At 41.8% G+C, this 21,799-nt stretch overlaps 1 protein-coding gene across 1 annotated transcript; it reads right to left on the reverse strand.

Moving 5' to 3' along the window:
• Window positions 1-2,668: 2,668 nt before the first annotated feature.
• LOC111584956 (mediator of RNA polymerase II transcription subunit 13-like) lies at window positions 2,669-21,770 on the reverse strand. Its single transcript, XM_023294318.3, has 30 exons — window positions 20,922-21,770; window positions 19,940-20,174; window positions 18,652-18,820; window positions 16,004-16,149; window positions 15,676-15,873; window positions 14,946-15,140; window positions 14,676-14,832; window positions 14,475-14,582; window positions 13,684-14,394; window positions 13,367-13,583; window positions 12,482-12,512; window positions 12,244-12,365; window positions 12,018-12,108; window positions 11,735-11,931; window positions 11,417-11,616; window positions 10,372-11,261; window positions 10,087-10,254; window positions 9,758-9,981; window positions 9,437-9,632; window positions 8,968-9,334; window positions 7,727-7,943; window positions 6,546-6,737; window positions 6,218-6,441; window positions 5,972-6,114; window positions 5,722-5,880; window positions 5,426-5,608; window positions 5,179-5,324; window positions 4,570-4,734; window positions 3,697-3,797; window positions 2,669-3,609 (listed from the first exon to the last, which is right to left on the reverse strand). The coding sequence occupies exons 1-30, from the start codon at window positions 20,985-20,987 to the stop codon at window positions 3,477-3,479; spliced, it is 6,351 nt and encodes a 2,116-aa protein (XP_023150086.1). The 5' UTR covers window positions 20,988-21,770; the 3' UTR covers window positions 2,669-3,476.
• Window positions 21,771-21,799: the final 29 nt, after the last annotated feature.

Raw genomic sequence — 21,799 nt, forward strand, 5'->3', positions numbered from 1 at the left:
CGAAAAAAAATGCCATTTTTCAAACATGTTGTAAAAACGTGCCATATGATGAAATAATGTAAAGGAGGGCGTGAAAAACACTCCAGAAAGGTTTTCTTTGAAAAAAAAACATCATGAATTTTGGCGCAAAAAAAACGCCTTACTATACTATGTCGAAAAAAAATGCCATTTTTCAAACATGTTGTAAAAACGTGCCATATGATGAAATAATGTAAAGCAGAGCGTGAAAAACACTCCAGAAAGGTTTTCTTTGAAAAAAAAATCATCATGAATTTTGGCGCAAAAAAAACGCCTTACTATACTATGTCGAAAAAAAATGCCATTTTTCAAACATGTTGTAAAAACATGCCATATGATGAAATAATGTACAGGAGGCCATGAAAAACACTCCAGAAAGGTTTTCTTTGAAAAAAAAATCATCATGAATTTTGGTGCAAAAAAAACGCCTTATGTCGAAAAAAAATGCGATTTTTCAAACATGTTGTAAAAACGTGCCATATGATGAAATAATGTAAAGGAGGCCATGAAAAACACTCCAGAAAGGTTTTCTTTGAAAAGAAATCATCATGAATTTTGGCGCAAAAAAAACGCCTTACTATACTATGTCGAAAAAAAAAAGCCATTTTTCAAACATGTTGTAAAAACGTGCCATATGATGAAATAATGTACAGGAGGGCGTGAAAAACACTCCAGAAAGGTTTTCTTTGAAAAAAAAAATCATCATGAATTTTGGCGCAAAAAAAATGCCTTACTATACTATGTCGAAAAAAATGCCATTTTTCAAACATGTTGTAAAAATGTGCCATATGATGAAATAATGTAAAGGGGGCCGTGAAAAACACTCCAGAAAGGTTTTCTTTGAAAAAAAATCATGAATTTTGGTGCAAAAAAAACGCCATAGTATACTATGTCGAAAAAAAAATTCAATTTTTCAACATGTAAAAACGTGCCATATGTAAAAATATGAATGAAATAATGTAAAGGAGTTCAGTTAACCTTAAAGTAAAATAACTTTTTTAAAAGCTACAGGTTGAGAAGTTCATTCTAATAACGACGGACAGCTGCGGCAGCAACTAATACAGGTGTTCAGCGGTAAGTTAGCCACCTGTGTTAAGTAGCCCGCTAGCTAACTTAGCCGTTTAGCTATCTAATGTGTCCGGACCAACTGCTCAAACACGACAAAACACAACTCTTCACAAGTTGCTGACTTAACGCACAACAAAATAACGCTGCTGGTTAGAAGTACTTATCTTCTTACCGTGTTTTACTCCAAAAACAAGGTCAACAGCAGCCAGAGATGCTACCAGACGTGCCGACCATAGATATATGTAGAAGACAGGTCCACTGTCTTTTGTATGTCTATGGTCTGACCAATTACTGCTCTCTGGCTCTCAGTCAGTCTGGCCAATCACTGCTCTCTGGCTCCGCCCTCTGAGAATCTTCTTCTTGTTTGGCTCCACACTTGCTGATGACCACTTCCGGTCTCAGAAAATGATAAAACCCACCTTTTTTTCGTTTCTGTCTCTTACTGATTTTATTTTTTTGTTATTTTAAATATAAAATGAAAATCAAAGCATTTTTAAAATCTCGTATATCCCTGTTTGCTCATGAAAAGGAAAAAACGCCTTGTATTTCAATTTTATTTTTTATATTTTAAAATGAAAATCTAATAACCACTCGTTTTCTGTTTTTCAATAAACGTTTCAGAACGGAAAATCCAATTGCCAAAATATACACGGACCAAATATGTATTTAATTTAGTCAATTAATTAAATGTTTTTGTAATGAAAAAAGCTATTAAATTAATGTCTTAAATTTGTGTTCAATCAACTTTTATTTTAGTTTTTTTTTCTGTCATTCTGTACATTTCATTTATTTATTTTTCAATTTCTGTATCTGTGTGTTAATTGAATAAATGTTTCAAACTTAGGTCTGAAACAGTAAAAAAAATGGTTCCTATTAAGTCCACAACTTTTTAACTAAACACTGTGGCTTTGAGCAAGATGAGGACATCCCATCGTGCTATATTAAAAAAAATACATAGATAATAAAAAAAATGTAGACATACGGAAAAAAGTAAATCTATGCATCAATAACTAAACAGATATACAGAAATAGCCTAAATAAAAGTTGATGTACACCACTCACTAAATGAGTCCACGTTTAAGTGTATATAGCGCAGTCAATACATAATAAGTGACTATATCAGATATAGTAGCCACTCAAAAAGTGAGCATTTCAAAAATTATACATTTGAGCATGCTGCTATGTGATCTACAATAATGTGAACATTGCAATGCTTACTGGAAATAGAGCTACTGACTGTTGACAAAAAGTTTTCAAAAATGGAGAAATTATTTCCCGAATTTGGTATCTGAAAGTCCCTATACTACACTATTTGTATTTGTGGTATAAAGCTGTAGTTTGATGTTTCTATATATCTACAATGTCATTCCAAAAGGAATAACATAAAATTATTTAGTTTTAATTATGTAGTAGAGAAATGTCTTCCATTTACAATATAAGGAGTTTAGGATGAAGTGCAAGAACTCAGGATGTCTTATCTATATTTAATTCCATCTGTCACGTATTTATGCAAATGAAATTCTAAATCTGCAGAGCATGCAAACCTGCTCACACCGCTATAAAAGTCACCAGAACAAAGACATTAAGGTAGACGCACTTTATTCCTAAAACAGAAGCTGCACCATCAGTAGCGGCACACAATTATATGTACACATATACACACACAATTACCTAAATCTGTTATATAAAATATATAATCTGACAATGTACCTTTTAATTCCTCTTCAGAGCTCATTGAGTTACTGTGCGAGAGACTCTGGAGCCAAAGCAGACAGAGAGGTAAGTCTCATCCACTCATTGGGTGGGACACAAATGCCCAGGCCAGCTTTTACTTCATTTTTACAGCATGGCAATAGAAAGGTCTGTACCCCTTTGAAAAAATAATATTCTAAAAGCAATCTACAGCAAATTCACTTTAACAGGTTTTTCCATGTTGTAATTGAGAAAATTACACTTTTTAAACCAATTTCTTTACAGTGAGATGTACACACCCTCTAGGATTTGTAATATATAAAAGATATTAAGCATTAAAAATTCCACATTTAAAAACTTACAATAAATAATATATGCAGGCATTTCATTAAGATAAAATTTCATAGATTGCAATCTACAGTCATTAAAAAGACAATTTATTTCTCCTTTATGAAACGTCCCTTGATCATCCAAAATGCTAAAATGGATTCTTGGCATCTGATTGATTGATTGGAAACTTCCAGTCAGAGTTCTATGTGATACATCAGGGAGGAGGAGGAAGGTTTTTCCTCCACATTTGCCCTGATGGAGTGTGAGGTCTTTTTTGAGTGTCAGGGATTCTTCCTAGCAGGAAATCCACAATTTGTCTGAGCTGATCTCTCCAATCTGATCTCAGCAGTTTGATCCCGTTTTAGAGTTCAGAGCATATTCATGATAAAGTTGTACATCTGGGTGAGCACCACGAAGTGAACAGGCAGACAGGAGCGCCGGTCCTGGGTGGCAGGGTCACACGTCAGCCAGGAGAGGGCGTTGTATTGCTCTAGAACAAATCTGTCATGGAGAGATATGTTAATGCACGACGGGTGTAATTAAAGGTCAAGCTCATGTCGTAACAGCTGCTTCGGTTATGGTTTGTACCTGAGCACATCAGAGGTGTGGTTAGAGTCCAGAGGGTGGGAGTGTTTACTGTGCAGAAGCTCGTCTGATTGGACAGAAGACACGTGCAGGTGCAGAGAGGCCTGGGAGATGAAATGAAAGACAGTAATGCAAATTAAATCCACATCTTTAGATTCATTTGTCTAGTATAGATGGCTTTCTGGGGGGAACGTGACAGAGTTTTAATAGTTATGAAGCTGCATCTGATTAGTTCATTGGCAAAAAAATAAGGAAATTAATCTGATGGCTAGTAATTTTTCAGCAACAATATAAAACATGCCCTTCTAGCTTTTTTACTGCTCTCTGGTTCAAAGTTTCAGCCAGTTTCACTTCTGACACACCACGTCCACAAATACTGAAAAGTTACACTGTTCAGCCAGTGTAACTGAATTACATATAGTAAAAAAAAAAAAGGCCAGTAAGCATTAAAAAAAAGATCAGTAAGCATTAAAAAAAAAAAAAAAAAAAGATTTCTTAAGGTGACCTGCTGTGTGATGTACAATTAAGTGCAACATTGCAATTCTCAATGGAAATGGAGCCAGTAGCTGCACCAAACAGTTTTCAAAAATGCATAAAGGAATATATCTTTAAGACATTCCTAGAATTTAACATCAGGCTAAGTAGCATAAAGCTGTGGTGTGTAGATTCTACATATCTGCAAAATCATGTCCTAAGATCCACTCAAATAATAGCTGTGGTTAAGAGCCGTAGTTCTGGACAGAGTAACAGTTAAGAACTGTGCAACTGGGACTATTCAGCATTTTTAGATGTTTTATAGACAAAACAATTAGCAGATACACAAAAATGCCGATTAGTTGTAGTCCTACTTCAATGTGAGTGACAGGAAATCTTTACCTTGAGAAAGAGTGGGCACTGGTTCTGGGCTTGAGGGCAGGCCGACCAGAACCAGTCGGGCAGTGGTCCAGCCTTTGCTGTAGAGACAAAGTAACCCAAAGCCATCGGCTGCTGCAGAATGTTCAGAGCCTCCTCGTGGGACTCCATCCGGTCTGCACTCTGACCCTGAAAATGAACGTAAGATGACATTAATGAACAGAGAATTGCTGTATCTGCATCTTTCCAGCCACCAGGTCTGTTTTGCATTTTTTAGATCCTGTTGTGGTGCCATGTTTGGCTTAAATGACTTGAATTTTCAATTATTGTTTTACAAGTTTGATACACTAACCTAATCAAAAAAAACAATCCAATATTTTGTTCACACTCCCGACCTTTGAATTTAGACTGAAAATTGTATTTCTTCACCAATTTGAATATAAAAACTAACAAAAAGCAGCTACTGAATTATTAGTGTGAACAGTGAAACAGCTACTTAGTTCTCCATCATAGCAAACACATGATCTTTAAGGTCTTCAACTGACATTTGATATTGACTGTTGTTTAAACATTTAGTTTTAAAAAAAAAAAAAAAAAAAAAAAAAAAAGGGTGGGGTGGGGTGGGAAACGTACCTTGCTTCCATCTCCCCCCTGGTGGTAGTGGGAGCCAGGAGAGTGAACAGGGGAGGTTGTGGGAGAGTTTGGCAGGATGTTGATGAGGTCTGGATCCACCATGTCGTTATCAAACAAGTCAAACAGGCCCATTCCATCAGATCCATCTGTAGAGAGAAGAAAAACAACTGAGTATCTCTGGATGTTAACCAGGAAGATACAGAAGTGATGCAGTTCTTTTGGTGACTTTGTCAGCTACAAACTGTACCAGGATTTATGGGGTTGAAGTTGATGTCGATGGGCTCTGAAGTGTTAGTGTTGACCTGCACCATGGCTGAGGTGGGGAACACCAGGATGTGTGTGCAGGATGTATCCTGAGGTGTGCTCAGCTGCGATGTTTGCATGTTGAGTGTAGTGCTGCGACCAAACACTGAACCTGTTGACACAGAGTCTGTAGAGACAGGATGGAGGGAAGACCATTAGAGTTGGAATCTTTGTAAATGAAGTTAAACTAACAATATTTTACGCATTGTAACTAAGTTTAAGAAATCCATTTTCTTTTACCTGGCATGATGACAAAGGAACCCTGAGGCTCCATGGCAACCAGACAGGCGCTAAGGATGCTGGGAGTGTCAGCTGCAGAGATGCCACACATCCTGCATGTCTCCTTTAGGCGCTTACTGAGGGACTGTAAGTTCCTCCTGCTCAGCAGAATGCTCCAATCTGGAACAGGAATAACAAATAAGCACATTAATGTGTGGGTTCATGTATGTAAACATGTTACCTGCTCACGCAGAAAGATAAGTGTTCGTACCTCTCAGCTCGCCGTGGCCCATCCTGCCGAGCCGCCCAATGACTACCCTCCATGGCAGTGAAGTCACCTGCACCAGGCCGAGACACCACTCCCACAGCTTCTGCAAACCCAGTCGTCTGGCTGAGCCCTTTTTCCTGCGAGCCCTGCAATAACAGCACATGTAGTTTAATTACAAGCATACATTTATCAATAGCTAAACTAGTGATTTGTGGTACTGAAGTATAATGTGTCTATGAGGGCACGTACCTGTTGGGTACATCAATGCTAATGATGCAGGTCTCCAGCAGTTCTCCGTGTTGGTCGGTGCAGGAGGCCAGCAGCCAGCGCTGGTCATGGGACAGACAGTAGCCGACAAACAGGACGTTGTACTTCTGCGATGCCTCACCAAAAGTCTCCCCGAGCTCCGTCTGCTTGTCTTTCACTGGAGCCAAAATGAAGGGTGGCGTATACAGACGCAGACACTCAGGTCTCTGCACAGAGGACAACACTTGTTAGTTTAACAGAGCAACAACAGTTGGAGGGGAAAACAGCACAATGTTAGACCGTGGTTTCAGATAACGAGAAAGGCAGTTACCTCGGGGTTCTTGAGCGCCATGTCGATGGCAAGACCGGGGCCGAAGCCCGTCAGAGCCTTGAAGTTGGTGGAGTTGGGCAGAGGCCGGCGACACTGAGTGAACACAGAGAAGGCCAGCGACTTCAGGTGCTGGCTGTAGACGCGACGCTCCCCGCTGTGCACCGGCTGCAGCAGATACTGGCAGGGAACAATCTGACAAGAAAAAGAAAAGGCACAAGTATCAGTATATACTCTATCAGTGGCCTCTGATATCTCATTTTAAAGAATTTGTTGGACTTTTTAGTCAAGAGGCAACTAATGTTAGAGTGTGGGCACGTCTAAGCCTTAGATGCCATTTGTTCCTTGCCCGTTTTTCGGGGTTAACGATTGATTTGTGTGTTTGGAAAGTTGATGGAAAACTCGGGATGACATCAAATGAAATATCCCTTGATTATCTTAAAGTAAAAAGTAATGTCCAGTGTAATGTGAGTAGTACATGTTGGCAAGTTTAGGTTCCAGCAGTGTTGCACTGGTCTGTATTATTCTTATTAAGAATAATTAACATCAAGTGGTACTTAAATTTTCTAAAAATAATCTTTTTTTTCATTAAGTACATTTACCTTTAGATAGTGGCATAAATATGACATCAAAAGAGTGCAGCACATGAACATTACCATGTTGTGAATCTCAAAACTGTTACAAAATATGAAATAGTACACAGGTAATGAGTTACTTAAAAGATACCGAATTAATCCTGCTATGCTGATATAAACTGAACTTGAAGGAAAGGCTTTTCACAACATCAAAGTAAGGTGCATATTTGCAGTGACAGGACTGACTGGACATTAAACCCGCTCTATTCTGCTGCTGCTCCTCTAACGAATAACACTGAAACCATTAGCACATTCACACCTCTCGTGTTTCAAAATCCCCTTTGGCATGTTGATGCAATCTTGTGTCACTGTATCACAGGTGTGGCTGTTACCACCTCTATTAGTGCCTGCTAATGATTCCCCTGCTCCTTCTCACCTCCCTTTGTGCCTGCTGCTAACCTGCTCTGTTGTAGCAGGCAAAAAGAGCCCTTTAGTTAAAACTGATGGTGACACTTAGAGAAAGACAACTCGGTGTATTAACTTCACCTCTGCCCAGTATTAATTGTAAACCTAAATCAGAGAAAAGAAACCGTCAAAACACCATCATACCTGTACTGAGACAGCGTTTCTGATGCGGGCAGGCAGGAACTGGAGCATCTCCATGTAGCAGCGCAGCAGACCTAGTGTGTAGGTGCTGGAGTGGACTTCTCTGTCTGCATCTTCGTAGCTGAAGGGATCCACGATGTACACCACTATGGCAGGCGGGTAAGAAACAGCGTGGGACTCTCCATCTGTTGGCTTACCCACTTTGTCTCTCTCCATTGTGCTGTTCAGGAAAGTCAGATAATCACTGAGCAGGTCAACAAATTATCTTAAATCTTTAGAAAATGTTAATGCTATTATACACACAGACAGTATGCAGGCTAAGTACTGTGAAACTTCGTTATGTGCAATGCCAGGAAGAAAATCTGGAGAATTTTCCAAATAATATAAAGGAGATCAAAGTAGCAGTAACAGATGGTGCTGATAAATGTGTTTTGAAGGTACATTTTTAGCACAACTACGACATAAGTCTTTACTAATGTGGTATTCATGTCACAAACACATGAGCTCTCCACATTTTTGACTATGTAGCCAATAGGAAAACTTTCACAGTTGCTTCTTAAACTACATTTAAAAAAAAAAAAAAAAAATCTATAATTAACAAGCACATTTGGTCGCTGGACAACTATCCAAACAGGTAAAACAAATGGAACTGGCATGAGTGCAAGAAAAAAAGCACCAATTTTGCAGTTTCTTCAATCTATATTTGAGTTTTAATATAGTGATCAGTTCTGAGAGAAACAAAATCATTCTGGAAACTCATTCACATTTGCTAAAATAAAGTCAGTACAACTGTTGAGCTTTCACCTCTTTTCTTAGTGTCGAAGTGTTTCTTCATCAATATCATCGTCATTATTAACTGCTTGGCTCTCCTATCTGTCTGTCTCACAGCACTGCGACTATGTCAAATACTTGTGATAGCAACATATAATGTGTGGCTGATACAACGGGAGCCAGCTCGCTTTCTGTCAAGCCGCTGTAGACCACAATGTCTCTCACAGTTTAAAATAATGAAAAACAGCATTTTGGATGTCATCTGTCCTGTGGTAGTACATGCATGCCAGCTGTGGATAGGCTTGGTTGGAATATCAAATTACTACCGAGTATTGATTTCATACATTTTTGGGGTTTATGAAACAATGCCTTTGTCAGCGGGAATAACTGAGACAGGATAACTACACATACTTTTCAGGATCAGTGCATTCACCAAATAGATTGAACAGAAATAAAAAGCAGTGGTAACCTACCTCTCTGGAGCTTCAGTGGGCCCTTGAGGCTGGTTGGCAGATTGTCCGTTTTCTGCCAATCCCCCGGCTCCCTGTGAGTTTGACTGCGGTCCGTTCTGAGACGTGCTGCCTTGCAAGCCGACTGTCCCGAATGGCGAGTAGGAGCTTGGCTTGGCTGAGGTCAGTCCGCCAATAGTCTGGGAGCCTGAGGAGGAAGAGGGAGGCGTGCTGTTGACATGGGCAGGCTGGGCAGAGCTGGTGCTGGAGCTGGTAGTGTTGGTGCTCTGGAGTCCTGAGGAGGTGCTGGAGGTCTGGGAGGAGGCGGCCATGGTGGGGCTGCGCTGCGACAACAGAGAACTATCCAAAGACTGCTCTGACAGGTATGGAGCTAAAACAGGTCACAAAGTAAAACAAAAATGATTAATTATCATTTCTATAAACGACACGACAACACTTGCACTGGATTTTAGGCAAACAGAGAACACGTTACCTAGATCGTAGCAGCACACTTGAGCAAAGAGTTTGAGTTTATTAAAAGCTTCATTGTTTCCCTCTCTGGCAGCCATCTTAAGGAACCAGTCGCTAAGAGGCTGCTCTGTCATGCTCCTGCCTTCTGTGATGCCGACCTTCAATACGCCCTCTGGGTGACTCTTGCAGATGGGCTTGTGTTGCCCCAGCTGGCAAGCCTGTCGAGAAAAGGGGAGTGAATGTGAAATTGAAACAGAGTGAATCACTTCTTTCTAACATGAAACTGTTTTTGTAGGCATGTCAGTACAAGCAGGATGTGTTTTATAAATTGCCAGGTGCATACCTCATACATAGCACTCAGGTCTTTGAAAAACGTCTTGGCCCCACGGAGCAGAGCGTCATTTTCTGGGCAGATGACAACATATCCCACATCTCTCTGGGAACCAAAAGGATCCAGAAGAAGCTTCTCCCAGTAGGGCAACCCAAAAGGAGATAGCACCACAAAATCATACTCATATCCAACCAAAAAGGTTGGAATGGGCAGAGGCTCTGGAGATTCATCTGTACCTGTGGTGAAAAGAGAACAAAAGATTCTTTGTCTTCTGCAGCAACAAGCTGATCAACCACCATGATAATCAAAAACCACAACTCTAAAAAACACCTTCCACATACCATACGATCCCCTTCCAGCCATTTTGTGGAACTGCTGCCAGGTGAGTGGTCCCTGAACGCCCCACGAGCGCACACTCCTCTTCTTCTGAATGGTGTCCTGCAGCACAGGCTGGAGGGACAACAACACCCGCAGGACATCCTGAGAGAATAGCTTGCTCATGTCTGCTGCTACAAGAGGAAAAACAAAAGAGAAAGAAACCTTATGTTTGCTACATTCGATGTTAGAAATGAACAAGGGAAAAACTATGTTGTAATATGATGAAGTAGTAATACAAAAATACATACATTTGCATTTTGGCCACTGATGAAGACAGGTGCTTTTCACTAGTGTTTCATCTACTTTGCCTCCCGACATATTGTCCATGAACTGCCTGCCATGTTCCAATGCCATGTAGCAGTCATTATAACAGTCTCTCTCTTCGACCCTCAGGAATGAACTGGGGGCTGCACTCAGCTTGGGGTACTCCACTCCCGCCATTGGTGCAAACGGGTTGGTGCACTGGTCCTGCAGCAGCAGAATTAGCTCATCTGGAGGCTTCTCCTTCAGGCTACCGGCTTTGTGTGTCGTGGAAGCTCGCAGCTCTTCGAAACACCGCTCTGTGTCCCGGCTGGCGTCTGAGCCCCGTCCCACCACGTCCAGCTCATCCTCCAGAAAGAGCCCGGCTGACTGGCCAAAGCGTCGATTGGCGACAGCGCTGAAGCCACAAGTGCAGGGATACTGGGCCTCACCGTTATCCTTGAGGTACACGCCTACATCTGCCCCTCGGATGTTCATGTTGCAGACGCACACGCAGCAGCTTTCGAAGTTGCAGTCCTTGAAGAGATTCATGACTGACTCAGAAAGTATGAGGGTGACGTAGAGGCTGTGAGCCTCGGGGATGGAGGGTACGGTGGCCGGCTCAACAGAGCTGAGGGGTCGACAGGTGGAGGGCGTGGAGGCAGGAGAATAAAGGTCAGAGTTGTCGTACTTGAGGGAGCCCTGAACACTGGATGGGCCGCGGGGGGTCCGTGGAGTGCGTGGTGTGCGAGGCGTGGGCACGGAGAAACGAGGCGTTGCAGGGGAAGGCAGGATCCCTGTGCCGCTGTTGCTGGGAGGAGCGCTGCTAGACATGAAGGGTGTGTGGGTCTGAGGGGTGTAGGTCTGGCTATAGTCTGGCTCCACACTGGGGACGTTACTGTTACAGAGAGATAAACATTGATTAAAACTAACTTCATGTTGTGATTCCTACTCTCAAAAATGACCCATTAAGATAACTCAGTTTGGCAAACTCACAGTATGGCTGAACTGTAACTGTACAGTAAATGGCACGATGATGCTAAATGTATTTACCTGTCTTTGGTGAGGAGATTGACGCTCGACACTGGGGGTATCAGCTCCATTTTGCCCATGGTCCAGCTCGGTGTGTACATGCAATCGTCTGGCAGTTTGATGGGCAACAAACACTGACTGGGTAGCGTCTTCAGTGGGGCGTACATAGAACAGCCAATGATCGACTGACACGTCTCTGGCTTGTACACAAACGAGAAGTCCTGAAAGCAGACACACTGGTCACTTAACAATAAAAGACAAATTACAAATGGTAAAAAACACAGATGTAGCAGAATTTTCCACTCTCTCACTACTTGGCGGTTGTGCTATGCGCTCTACCTTTATTTCAGATGGCTTTGGGCTGCAGAAACCCTCCTCCACCTCCATCTTGAAGTGGTTGTTAAGCTGGCTGCCGTCCAGCAAGGTGAGCCCCGCCCCTGCTTCCAGGCTATCCTTGCTCCCAGAGTTCATGGGAGAGTAACCCTGCTGCTCCAGGGAGGGCGGGGTGGGAAACATCTGATGCAGGTCTGCTGAGCCTAGACAAATAAGACATTATTACTTCTGTTGAAACAACATGTGTATAAAAGTTATGATTAGAGTAACTGATGCTTAGTCTCCTTACTTATGCAAGACAGGGCATCCAGTGCAGCTGTTTTAGTTTCTTTACAGCCAAACTTGTCCTCTGCACCAACTGCAGCTCTTTTTGATCCAGGCTGTGCAACAGGAAAGAACAAAACAATAAATTCAGTACACTGTGTGTTGTGTTTGGCTTTGAGGCCATATCAACATCAGCTCCTGAATATATTAAAGGTGCTAGAAGTGAAGCTTGACTTGAAACTTGCACTTACTGCAAGCTCATCTTCATCTGAATTGAAAATTTTATCCAGGTCACTGTAGGAAACAGCCAAGTCGTTCTCGTGGATGAGGCTGGTCGAGGCTGAAGGTTTACTACCTGATGGACCCTGACCATCTGCATCGCAAAACAAATTTGAGAGAAGATCTCGAATAAGATACATAACTCTAAACACTTCATTTAATTAAATGTGAACTGGAAGGGCTAAATGGACAAAACGAAGGAGCTCTCACCATCTGCAGAAGATCCAGTTCCTTCGTCCACCTGGGTTAAAAAAAAGAAATAAATAAATAAATAAATCCCAGGAATTATTAGAATGTTCAATTCAGATGATCAAAACTATTCTTAAAATCAACATGTTAAAGGCAACTTGTGGAGCTACCTCAAGTAGCATTATTGTGTACTAATTGTATGAGCTGGCTACAGTTTTGTTTGTATTGCACACATGCACAAAGAAACAACTGTACTGAATGTAACCAGGTTGTTTGTCTGTTTGACATGACATCCAATCATTAAATCTGAAGTTGCAACTGTAAGAAATTCACTTGAATACTGGCAAGGTTGAAAAATGTTTGGAGATCTTTCAAAACTAGTGACATCAAGTTTTTGATATATCTTTTTACAGGAGCTAAATAGTAAGTGGAATATAAACACGTTTTACTAAATAAAAAAAAGCCATCTCAAATGTTAATGTTGTCTATAAAAGAAATGTAGCTCAAGAAAACTGCAGTCTGATCGGCAAAAGTGGACTATAATAACTGTCGGCATGTTGCAAAGAAAATAAAACTATGAATCTGAGAGGCATGCAATGCTGCCTCTAACTACGGTGTAATAAAAGCATATTTTGGTCGGTGCCAACAAAGTAATGAGGGTCAATGTCCGACACTACATTTTGTTGGACACACTTTAATACACTATACAGCAAAGGGAAATAAAGGAACTAAACTGAAGATGGATCTGTGATTGAAAATGATTACTTTTTAATACATGCAACTTTCTTCATGCAAGCACACAAATACTGAACATCCTAGGTTCCTACTTGCACTTCACCAGGAAATAACAGCAGATTTTAGCTAGGATTGTCATAAACTAGCATCTCAACCTTGTTAGGAACCCACCTTATGTTTCTTGCTTCCCTCCTTCTCATTTCCAGGTTTGTCCTTCTTCTCAGTAAAGCTGAACTCCTCATCTCCCTCTACAAAGGCGTAAGGGTCTGGCTCTTCGCTGTGTTCTCCATCTCCTGAGGTGGAGGCAAGATGGCTGTTTCTTCGCTGGGCATAAGCCTTAACCAGCTCTTGGGACACCTTCAGGGGCTGTGAGGAGCCTGACATCAACCTGAGAGGAGGTAAATTGTTATAAGATGCACGGGCATTCTTTTTAAATTAACAGCACCAGTTGTTTTAATGGATTTGGGGGTGAGAAATTAAATACTTACTCAGTGACAGAGACTACACTTTCTGCTCCTCCACCAGAATCATCTCTTATTTTGTCCACAGGTAGTAGGGGTGTCACAAAGTTGGAGGCCTTCTTCCTGGGCAGATTGAAATACTTCCAGGGGTTGTGGGTAGAGTCTTCGCTGGGGCTGATGGCTGAACCGACAAAGACAGTGGGCTCCAAGGTTTCATTGTAGGCTGAGGGGAAGGGCAAAGGCATCGGCATGTTCTCCAGCTGAGGCTCCTCAGATGAGCTCTTCTGTGGCATCAGACAGGGCTCCACCGATGGCGGGTAGAACGGTTGGTGGATGGGCGTGGATGAGTTCTTCATGCCACCTGGAGTCATGTCACTTTCTACGTGGTCGCAGGGATGCGGGCTGAGAGGTGGGGGAGGCGGGGATCCGACGAGGTCTGCAGGAGGGCCATGAGCGTGCAGAGTGGGAGCTTTGGAGGGCACTGTGTCCACGTGGTGCAGACTGGGGTACGAGCCCTCCTCCTGTGATCTTAGACAAAGTCTCTGGGCCTGTGGCTCCAGCGATTGCTCCTCGCTCACAGAGTTACGGTGGTGAAAAGGTGTCTGCGGCCTCTTCTGCTGCTTCTCCCCCTTCTCTAGCTTCTCGCCTAGCTTGTGCTTGGGGGCTGGCTGAGCAGGCTGGCCTGACGAAGGCGGGTGACCTGAGGTGCTGCTGGATCGCTGTTTCTGATTCTTATGCCTGTGAAAAAGCAAATAATGCTTACAACATGCTTTCCTGTAAACAAAAAAATTCTGTTCAATGCATTCCACTCAACATACCTTGAGCAACTGCAATTCGGCCTATGAGTTGGCTCCACAAAATCCCAGAGTCCAGTTTTGTCTGGCTCCTCCTCACAGGTCCCGTTTGTCAAGGTAGTAAACTTCCTCCTGGTAAAAAGAGCAGACATTCTATCCATCAGCATGAAGGTCCAACTTTGACTAAAAATGCTAATTTTGAGGAAGAGTTGGCGATAAACATACTTGTTCCCTGTTCGGTTTATGTTATACTCCTGCCACACAGACTCAACCATCTGACTGGCCAGCATGCGAGGGATTTTACCGCCATGAAGAGTGTTGTTAGAGCTGTAGCCATCGGATGCAGACGACAACTTGAGCCACCTCTGGGCAGGCTGATAATCTATACGAGAAGCCAGTACAAAAATAAACACTATTGCAATACGTTGCAGAATCCCACAGGCTGTTGAATATATTAGTGTTTATTTCTTGTCTACGTGCAGCCCCAGGTCTTACCGGTCTGAGCCTCCTCTGGTGACGTTGGAGGAGTCAGAGTAACAGAGGACATGGCAGGATCTCTGTGAGCAGCCTGGCCTTGCTGAGCGCCACACAAGCTTCCTGAGGTGTTGGCTGAGCCCTGAGGGACCACAGCAGGGAGGTCCGACAGAGGGAGAAGCACCAGGCAGGAAGGGTAAACCATCCTTACTCCTGCTGCAACCAAACACATTTATTCATTTAAAAAACTGCACATAAAGTGCACAAGAACTGACAAACCCAATGATACCAATTTCTCAAGCTGGTGATGACTGAGTCATTTATCCATCATCATCATGCCAGCAATCAAACTCAGAGTTGTACATAGACTAAATGACAGTATCTTTTACATTATCTGCAACTGAATTACATAAAATATAGATGTGTGATTTAGACCACAGATTACTGCTTTAACAAAATATTTTGTGTTTTATTCTATCGGAAAAAATAGGATTACTCTATTAAAAAAACCTTTGGTAATCATTTACTGATATCTCATTCACATCTTTATATTTAAAGACAAGACTGTGAAGTTGTTTGATTTGACAAAAAATACAATGATAAGATGAAATCCTGTGGTCCATATATCAAGAGAAATACAAATTTCATCAAACTTATTCAAGACTAATTTAACATATTTAGTAAAATGACAACTTTAGTGGTTATATTCAGTGACCTGTCACCACATTATTAAAATATTCTGAACCCTTACCGACAAGAACCTCCACAGCTGCCAGGGAGTCATCCTCCCAGTCTCCATCTTCCATCTTGTCTTCCTGGACATCCTTGGGATTGGGGCTGATGGGATAAAACTGTCTCCACTCCTCTATGAGCTTCTGAGTAGGGTGGTCTGACATCTTAAAAGCCTGGCCTGTGAGGGTCCCATTCAAGCCATATGGACTCAGGATGACTGTGGGGAAAAGGAGTCACAGTACTCATGTAGGGTAACTTCACTCATACACCCAATATAAAAAAAATATACCAAGACCTGGACATTCCATTTAACTCATCACTACAGGGCAAAACTTTCATGATCTTACCTTGCAAGGGGCTGGAGCTCTGCTGTGCGAGGCTAAGATGTTCCTCGCTCAGTCGCTGTAGAGGCTGATGCTGAGCGATCTCCACACTCGTACACACATTGCTGTCACCGTGTACGAAGAAGGTGAAAGCGCAAGAAAGATGCTCGCTGAAAGGTAAGTAAAAGAAAAAAAAATCATTGTAATGTTTAGAGGGATTAGTCTGCAAGGAAAAAAAAGCACACCATGAAGTGAAAAAACCCAAAACACTTGACTCAAGCTCCCTAAAGATAACGTAAACCCCTAAAGGCTACTGAGATTATCAGTGCTCTCTCTATCACTCACTGTTAAGAAATAACTCAAAAAGAGTGAAGATAAAGTTAAAAGCATAGTTCCTCACATATTTGTCTCTGTATCATCCTTTGAGGTAACAGTGATTGTTTCATCAGATAATGGGCAGAGACATGTCAGCCTGTCAATACCTCCAACAGATGATGCAAGTAAAACACACTGCTTCCCCACCCTTTACAATTTTATCAAACTGTCTTGCAACAGACAGGCCAAAATACGAGTCAAAAATAAACATGGGAAATCATTATAGCCCTGAAATGTTAAAACAATATCCATCTTTATTTTCTAACAACGTCTGGAAGGCCAGGCGGATAAATACACTAAAATAGTACTTGTTGACATGGTTGCTGTAAAACCACAGTGCACACTCAGCTTTTTCCAAAGACTGCTGTGTTTACCAGCCAGAGAGGGCAGGCGACAGCAAGACTGCCAGACTCTTCTGTTCAGAGGTGCTGCCTTACTGCTTCGACACACACTTGTAGACCTCTTTGTATAAAAACAGAAGCTTAACACCAGTGAGCAATAAATCACCTCCTCTTCTACGCAACAGCCCTTTTTTAAATAGCTGCTAAAACTCTCTGAAATTATTGACAAAGTTGCCAGAGGGAACTGAGCCAAAGGGCTGTGCATCAAACAAGTCATCCTGGATGAGGCACAGCCAAAAAGCTGAGGCTCAAATTAGCTTGTCAGGGAACTCTAGGGTTCCCCAGGAGCCTCATTCAAGAGCAGATGCTAAATCTATGTCACACCCCGTATATTCAAGAGGTAAGGAAATGCAGCAGTGCAGAACCCCATCTTGAACCAGACAGATATTTATACGCTGCTGCTGGTTCACCTCAAGCTTGTATTTCTAGAACAACAACAACACAGACAAGTTTTGCCTTGCACATGGAAAAAGTCAAGGTGTAGAATTCAAACATGACCCTGGTGCTATATTTCTATTAGCTTCCACACTAATATAAAACTTATGCAGCATTATGGCGAATGACTACGATTTCACACTTCCTGCACGTGAAACCGGGCGAAACAGTGTCATACAAATTATGTAATTAGAAAACTGTAATAATACTGTCATGCTCCATAACATCTAGTATAATCCCAGGAATCTAAATGTTCGCAAAAATAAAGGAAATCTTAGTGACTTAAAGCAACATCAGTATAGTTATAAATGCTACATCAATAAGACCACAGTGTGCCTGCCAGGTAAAAAAACGTTAGCAGGCGCTAAATCAGAGCAGCAGATACAGTATTACAGTCAACACTCTAGTGTCATGGTTACAAAGCTCAAAGAAAGCCTTGTGTGTATTTGCTCAAGCCATTCTCCTTATAAGAAAATGATGTCTCATCCCTAGAAACAGATAGACTCTTCTAACAACACACTGGAAACAATGCAACTGCGAGTGCCATCACTCTAGTTGACTCCCAAATGGGAATTTTAATGATTAAAGGATGTGAAAGGCCAGAACCTGTTATGCTAGCTTCAAAGCACAACGCTCAATAGCAATGAAGACATCTGTCAAATAAGGCTTTCCCTAGTCTGAACACAAATGCATGAAACACCTTGTCATCTGTCTGTAACATGTCTACAACAAGCACTCATCTAAAGTCCTTACATAAAATGTTGCATGCACGCTTCCAGCACTGCTTCCAACAAATATGTCACTTCTCACATTACATCCAGCTCTGTGTAAAGAAAACTGCAATAGCCAACCCCCACATGCTGCAAATCTTGACCAATTCTCCAACAGCAAATACTGACTAATGTTCAGCCCTTCAGCACAAGCACAATTCATGGCACCTTTTTCTGCTGCCATGTTTATCTTCAGCCGCTGGCTAGTTCTTTTGTGTTACAAAGAAATTGCCTTGAAGTCTGTGTGTAAACTCTACTTTTAATATACAGGTGAAAAGGACCTTCACTATTAGTGACGTTGTTATGACTAATTTAGCTGAGCTATTTTCTGCCCTGATTTCTGAATACATTTTCTGACTTCTAAACATTTTTCAATCTTTCCTCTTAATGGACTGATTGAAACGTGCAAATGTGGAGATCTACAGTAGCTTCACACAGACTAAAGTCTGATCAGTCAGACTTAACTTTAGTTAGCAATTGAGAAAAGTATCTGTTGTTAAGACCAACAGAGAGTTATGTATAGCATGACTAAGATGTTGTACTGCATAGGTATATGTAAATCATGGTGATTTGAACTGAACACACCTCAGCTATGAGTTGTGAGCAGCCCATTAGTACAGTGCCCGCTTCAAGTTAAGAATTTATGGTATGTCATGTAAGTTTGCTGTTGCTATCTGGAAGCAGGGCGTACCTTTTATTAATGCTCTTCTCTTCCTTTTGGTATGGCTTAACAAACCACTTGCCAATGCGAACAAAGCCACGGTTCATGAGGCAGCGCTCCAACAGGTTGTGAATGGCTTTGAACAGGAGCGTTCGACACTCATAGGACAGGCCACTCTCCCACTCACCATCCTCCTCACCTGAAACAAAACAGAGGCATTAAACCACATTGTTTTAACAAGCAAACCTCTCTTCTTCCTGATAAAGCTAACTGCCTCATGTTAAATGTAAACTGTGGTGAGCTAGATTTGTTTGACATATCTGCAGAGACTTAGTTTGATTTGCAAACATCGCACCACAATAAATACCTCAAGTGACCCATTTGAACATATGAAAGACATCTGATATCTACATTCATCTTATAAGCCATTTTTTGAAATGAAATGATCCAACTGTGTCACTAATGTATGTGACTAAAAGTGAAGCATTTTGTGTATACAAAGAGAATATTATTATCATCTTCACTCACTGCATGCTTCTCTGGTCCTTACTATTGTTTCCAAGAGCCACATTTGACTCCAACTGCAAATTAAGCCTTCCAACTCTTTTTGAAGCTCAGTTGAGGTTTAAAAAAATGTCGCTGACTCCATCTCTACAACGAGAAATCTCTGCTGTCGCAAAACACTTGACCTTCCTTGAGACAGAATACCTGGCTAATGTGTCAGCCCCTAAGGTGAATTTTTTCACAGAGATGAATATCAACAAAGCAAGAGCGAACTTTCGTCCAAAAATTGCAACTGTGTCAGGTGACTGTGATGTACAAGAACTTGCTCTAATGATGCCATACTAATCTGTGCCTCTGTAGCTAAGTGCCAATGGATTCCACAAGGCTTGAAATACTTTAAAAGACCTGTTAGCCACAAATCAGTTAGGCTTTCAAAACTTATTATCATCAGACTTTGTATCATTAAAAATGCATTACAATTCTTTGCCGCAGTTTAGAATGATCGGCCTCATTGTTGAACGTTAAACATGTTTAAACGTGAGCACAGTTTCTGCAAATGGAACTATTTCACCTGCAATTCACTGTCAGCACAGCCAGTCTAGAAAGTATCTGCTATTAACATCAACCATTTCACTCAAATTGTTTTTTGAGCTGCTGCCCAGAACTGAACTAGCTGCTAAGACAGAATGGGAAAACACATATGATTTAGGGTAGATGTCCCAGTATTACTACCTTCATCTGTGAATGAAATATACATTTTGGTGTGATAAATTCGGATGTGCTCAGGATTGCAAATCTTGCAGAATGCACTTACTTGAGAGCTCATTGTGGATAAGCTCTGCAAAACTGGGGTCATCCCCCCACCAGAAAAGCCAGAGCTCTCTGCGACCAGGGGTGTGGTGCCTTCTCCACACACTCAGCACATCTGCCGCCAGGCATCGGCTGAAACTACACAAGATAGGGTCCTCCTCAGTCACCGGAAAAAGGATTGGTGAAGAAGTGGGTCCTTGCCACACAAAGCGCCGCCATTTTATTCCAGTCAAATCAGCCTTAAAGAGAAGAAGAAAAACAATATGAGAAAGAGCACACAGCATAGCTGCACAGCATTTGACCAATTGTCAGTTGTTGACTGCTTAACTGTGCATGTGTTTCTTCCCCTACACACATACACACAGTATCCAAAAGCTAAAGATTGCTTCTCTGGACATATAGAAAATCACTTTCAATGAAAAAAGAGGTGAAATGAGGCTTGTTGACATTGCTGAAAGTTGTGCTATAATTTACTCATGTGCTGCCCCAATCATGCCTGAATAGATAGTTCAGTTAACAACACACACTGAAAGTCAGTTTAACAGTCAGTTAGGTTAGTTGGTCAAATTCATTGCAGTAAGTGTTTGACTTCGCATCCAATGTGTATTTCATTTAATACTACTGTAATCCTTATAATGAGAAAAAATAAGGTGTGCTAAACAGTTTTTAAATATTTAGCCTGTTGACCTGACCTGTTACCATCATGTAACTAACGCTATTGCTAGTTGAATATTTGTGTAACCAATGCAGTGCAAACACACAACCATGCTATATTCATTAGGAAGCCTTTTATATCGTTGCCTTGCAGTATGTGCTGTCTCTGTTGTGAAAGTTAGCTAAATCACGAATTGCAAGTTGCAGGCCCCGGTGCCTTCACGCCAGTCTGCAACTGACGTTACAAAGCTTGTTGCCTTATTAGCCAAAATGGCTTTCTGGCCTCTCAGTATCACAGCTAGCGCTAGCTAGCGCACAGAGCAGAGTCTTACCAGGCAGAAGAGGTTGGAGTGGCAGTCCTCCAAACTGGCCCCGTTTGGTACAAAGCACGAACTCATCCTTTCACTGCGTGGTTGTAACGTTAAAGTCCATTGTCTCAATCACCTTCGGGGCAATAGCTGATCTGGGTGACTCGCTAGCGAAGCGATGTTCAGTTGTAATTATCCCGTTAAAGCGCTGACCAACTTGCTAGCTACCGCTAGTCAAACAGACAACTTCTAACCGGCGCTAGCTACCACTAGCCTGGTAGCTAGGCTAACGTTAGACGGGCAGCCAGATCGCGTCAACTGTAAGCTTCTAGCTATTCGATTCATCAATCCTACTTGAAATTTATTGTCTGATCTCGTTAGCCCCAAGCTTGCTGCTACAATACCTTAACATCAAATAGTGAACGTTAACACAACCTGGACAGACTAACGCTAAATCCAATACCAGAAAAGTTAAATGCGCAATAAAAATACAAGCCGGAAAACTAAAAAAAACTTCATCCCAAAAGCTTAGTCCCTGGTGTGCTAATGCTAAACCTAGCTAGCCGATCTGAAACAATTTCAAAGCAGAGGAACTCTCCCCTCCCCCTGATCTCTGCTAGCCTGTTAGCACACAAGCTAACATACCAGAGCTCCAGCGCTAGCTTGCTAGCTAAATAAAACAATTAGCTACACCGCCCTCCTTTTCTCTAAAACCACCACAGCGCTCCGTCATAGTAAAACTACACTCAAAACGGACGAAATGCTAAATTGGCGAGACTACTCATCGGCTACTCCTCTGTGGCTGATCCATGGGTCCTGCAGATTTCCATTATTTCAGTTCATGGATTGAATTCTTTAATGGCGGCCAGGAGGACAACTCTGCCTCTCAGCTCCTATTGGCC

The sequence above is a fragment of the Amphiprion ocellaris genome, chromosome 7, assembly GCF_022539595.1.
Source record: "Amphiprion ocellaris isolate individual 3 ecotype Okinawa chromosome 7, ASM2253959v1, whole genome shotgun sequence".
NCBI lineage: Eukaryota > Metazoa > Chordata > Actinopteri > Pomacentridae > Amphiprion > Amphiprion ocellaris.

Excerpts from the sequence above, each read along its gene's own strand:
- LOC111584956 (XM_023294318.3), bottom strand. The coding sequence starts at position 20,987 with ATGAGTTCGTGCTTTGTACCAAACGGGGCCAGTTTGGAGGACTGCCAC. Across the intron at positions 15,874-16,003 it reads GAGCTCCAGCCCCTTGCAAG|TCATCCTGAGTCCATATGGC; the intron begins GTAAGATCATGA and ends TTTTCCCCACAG. Across the intron at positions 12,513-13,366 it reads AGGGAAGCAAGAAACATAAG|GTGGACGAAGGAACTGGATC; the intron begins GTGGGTTCCTAA and ends TTTTTAACCCAG.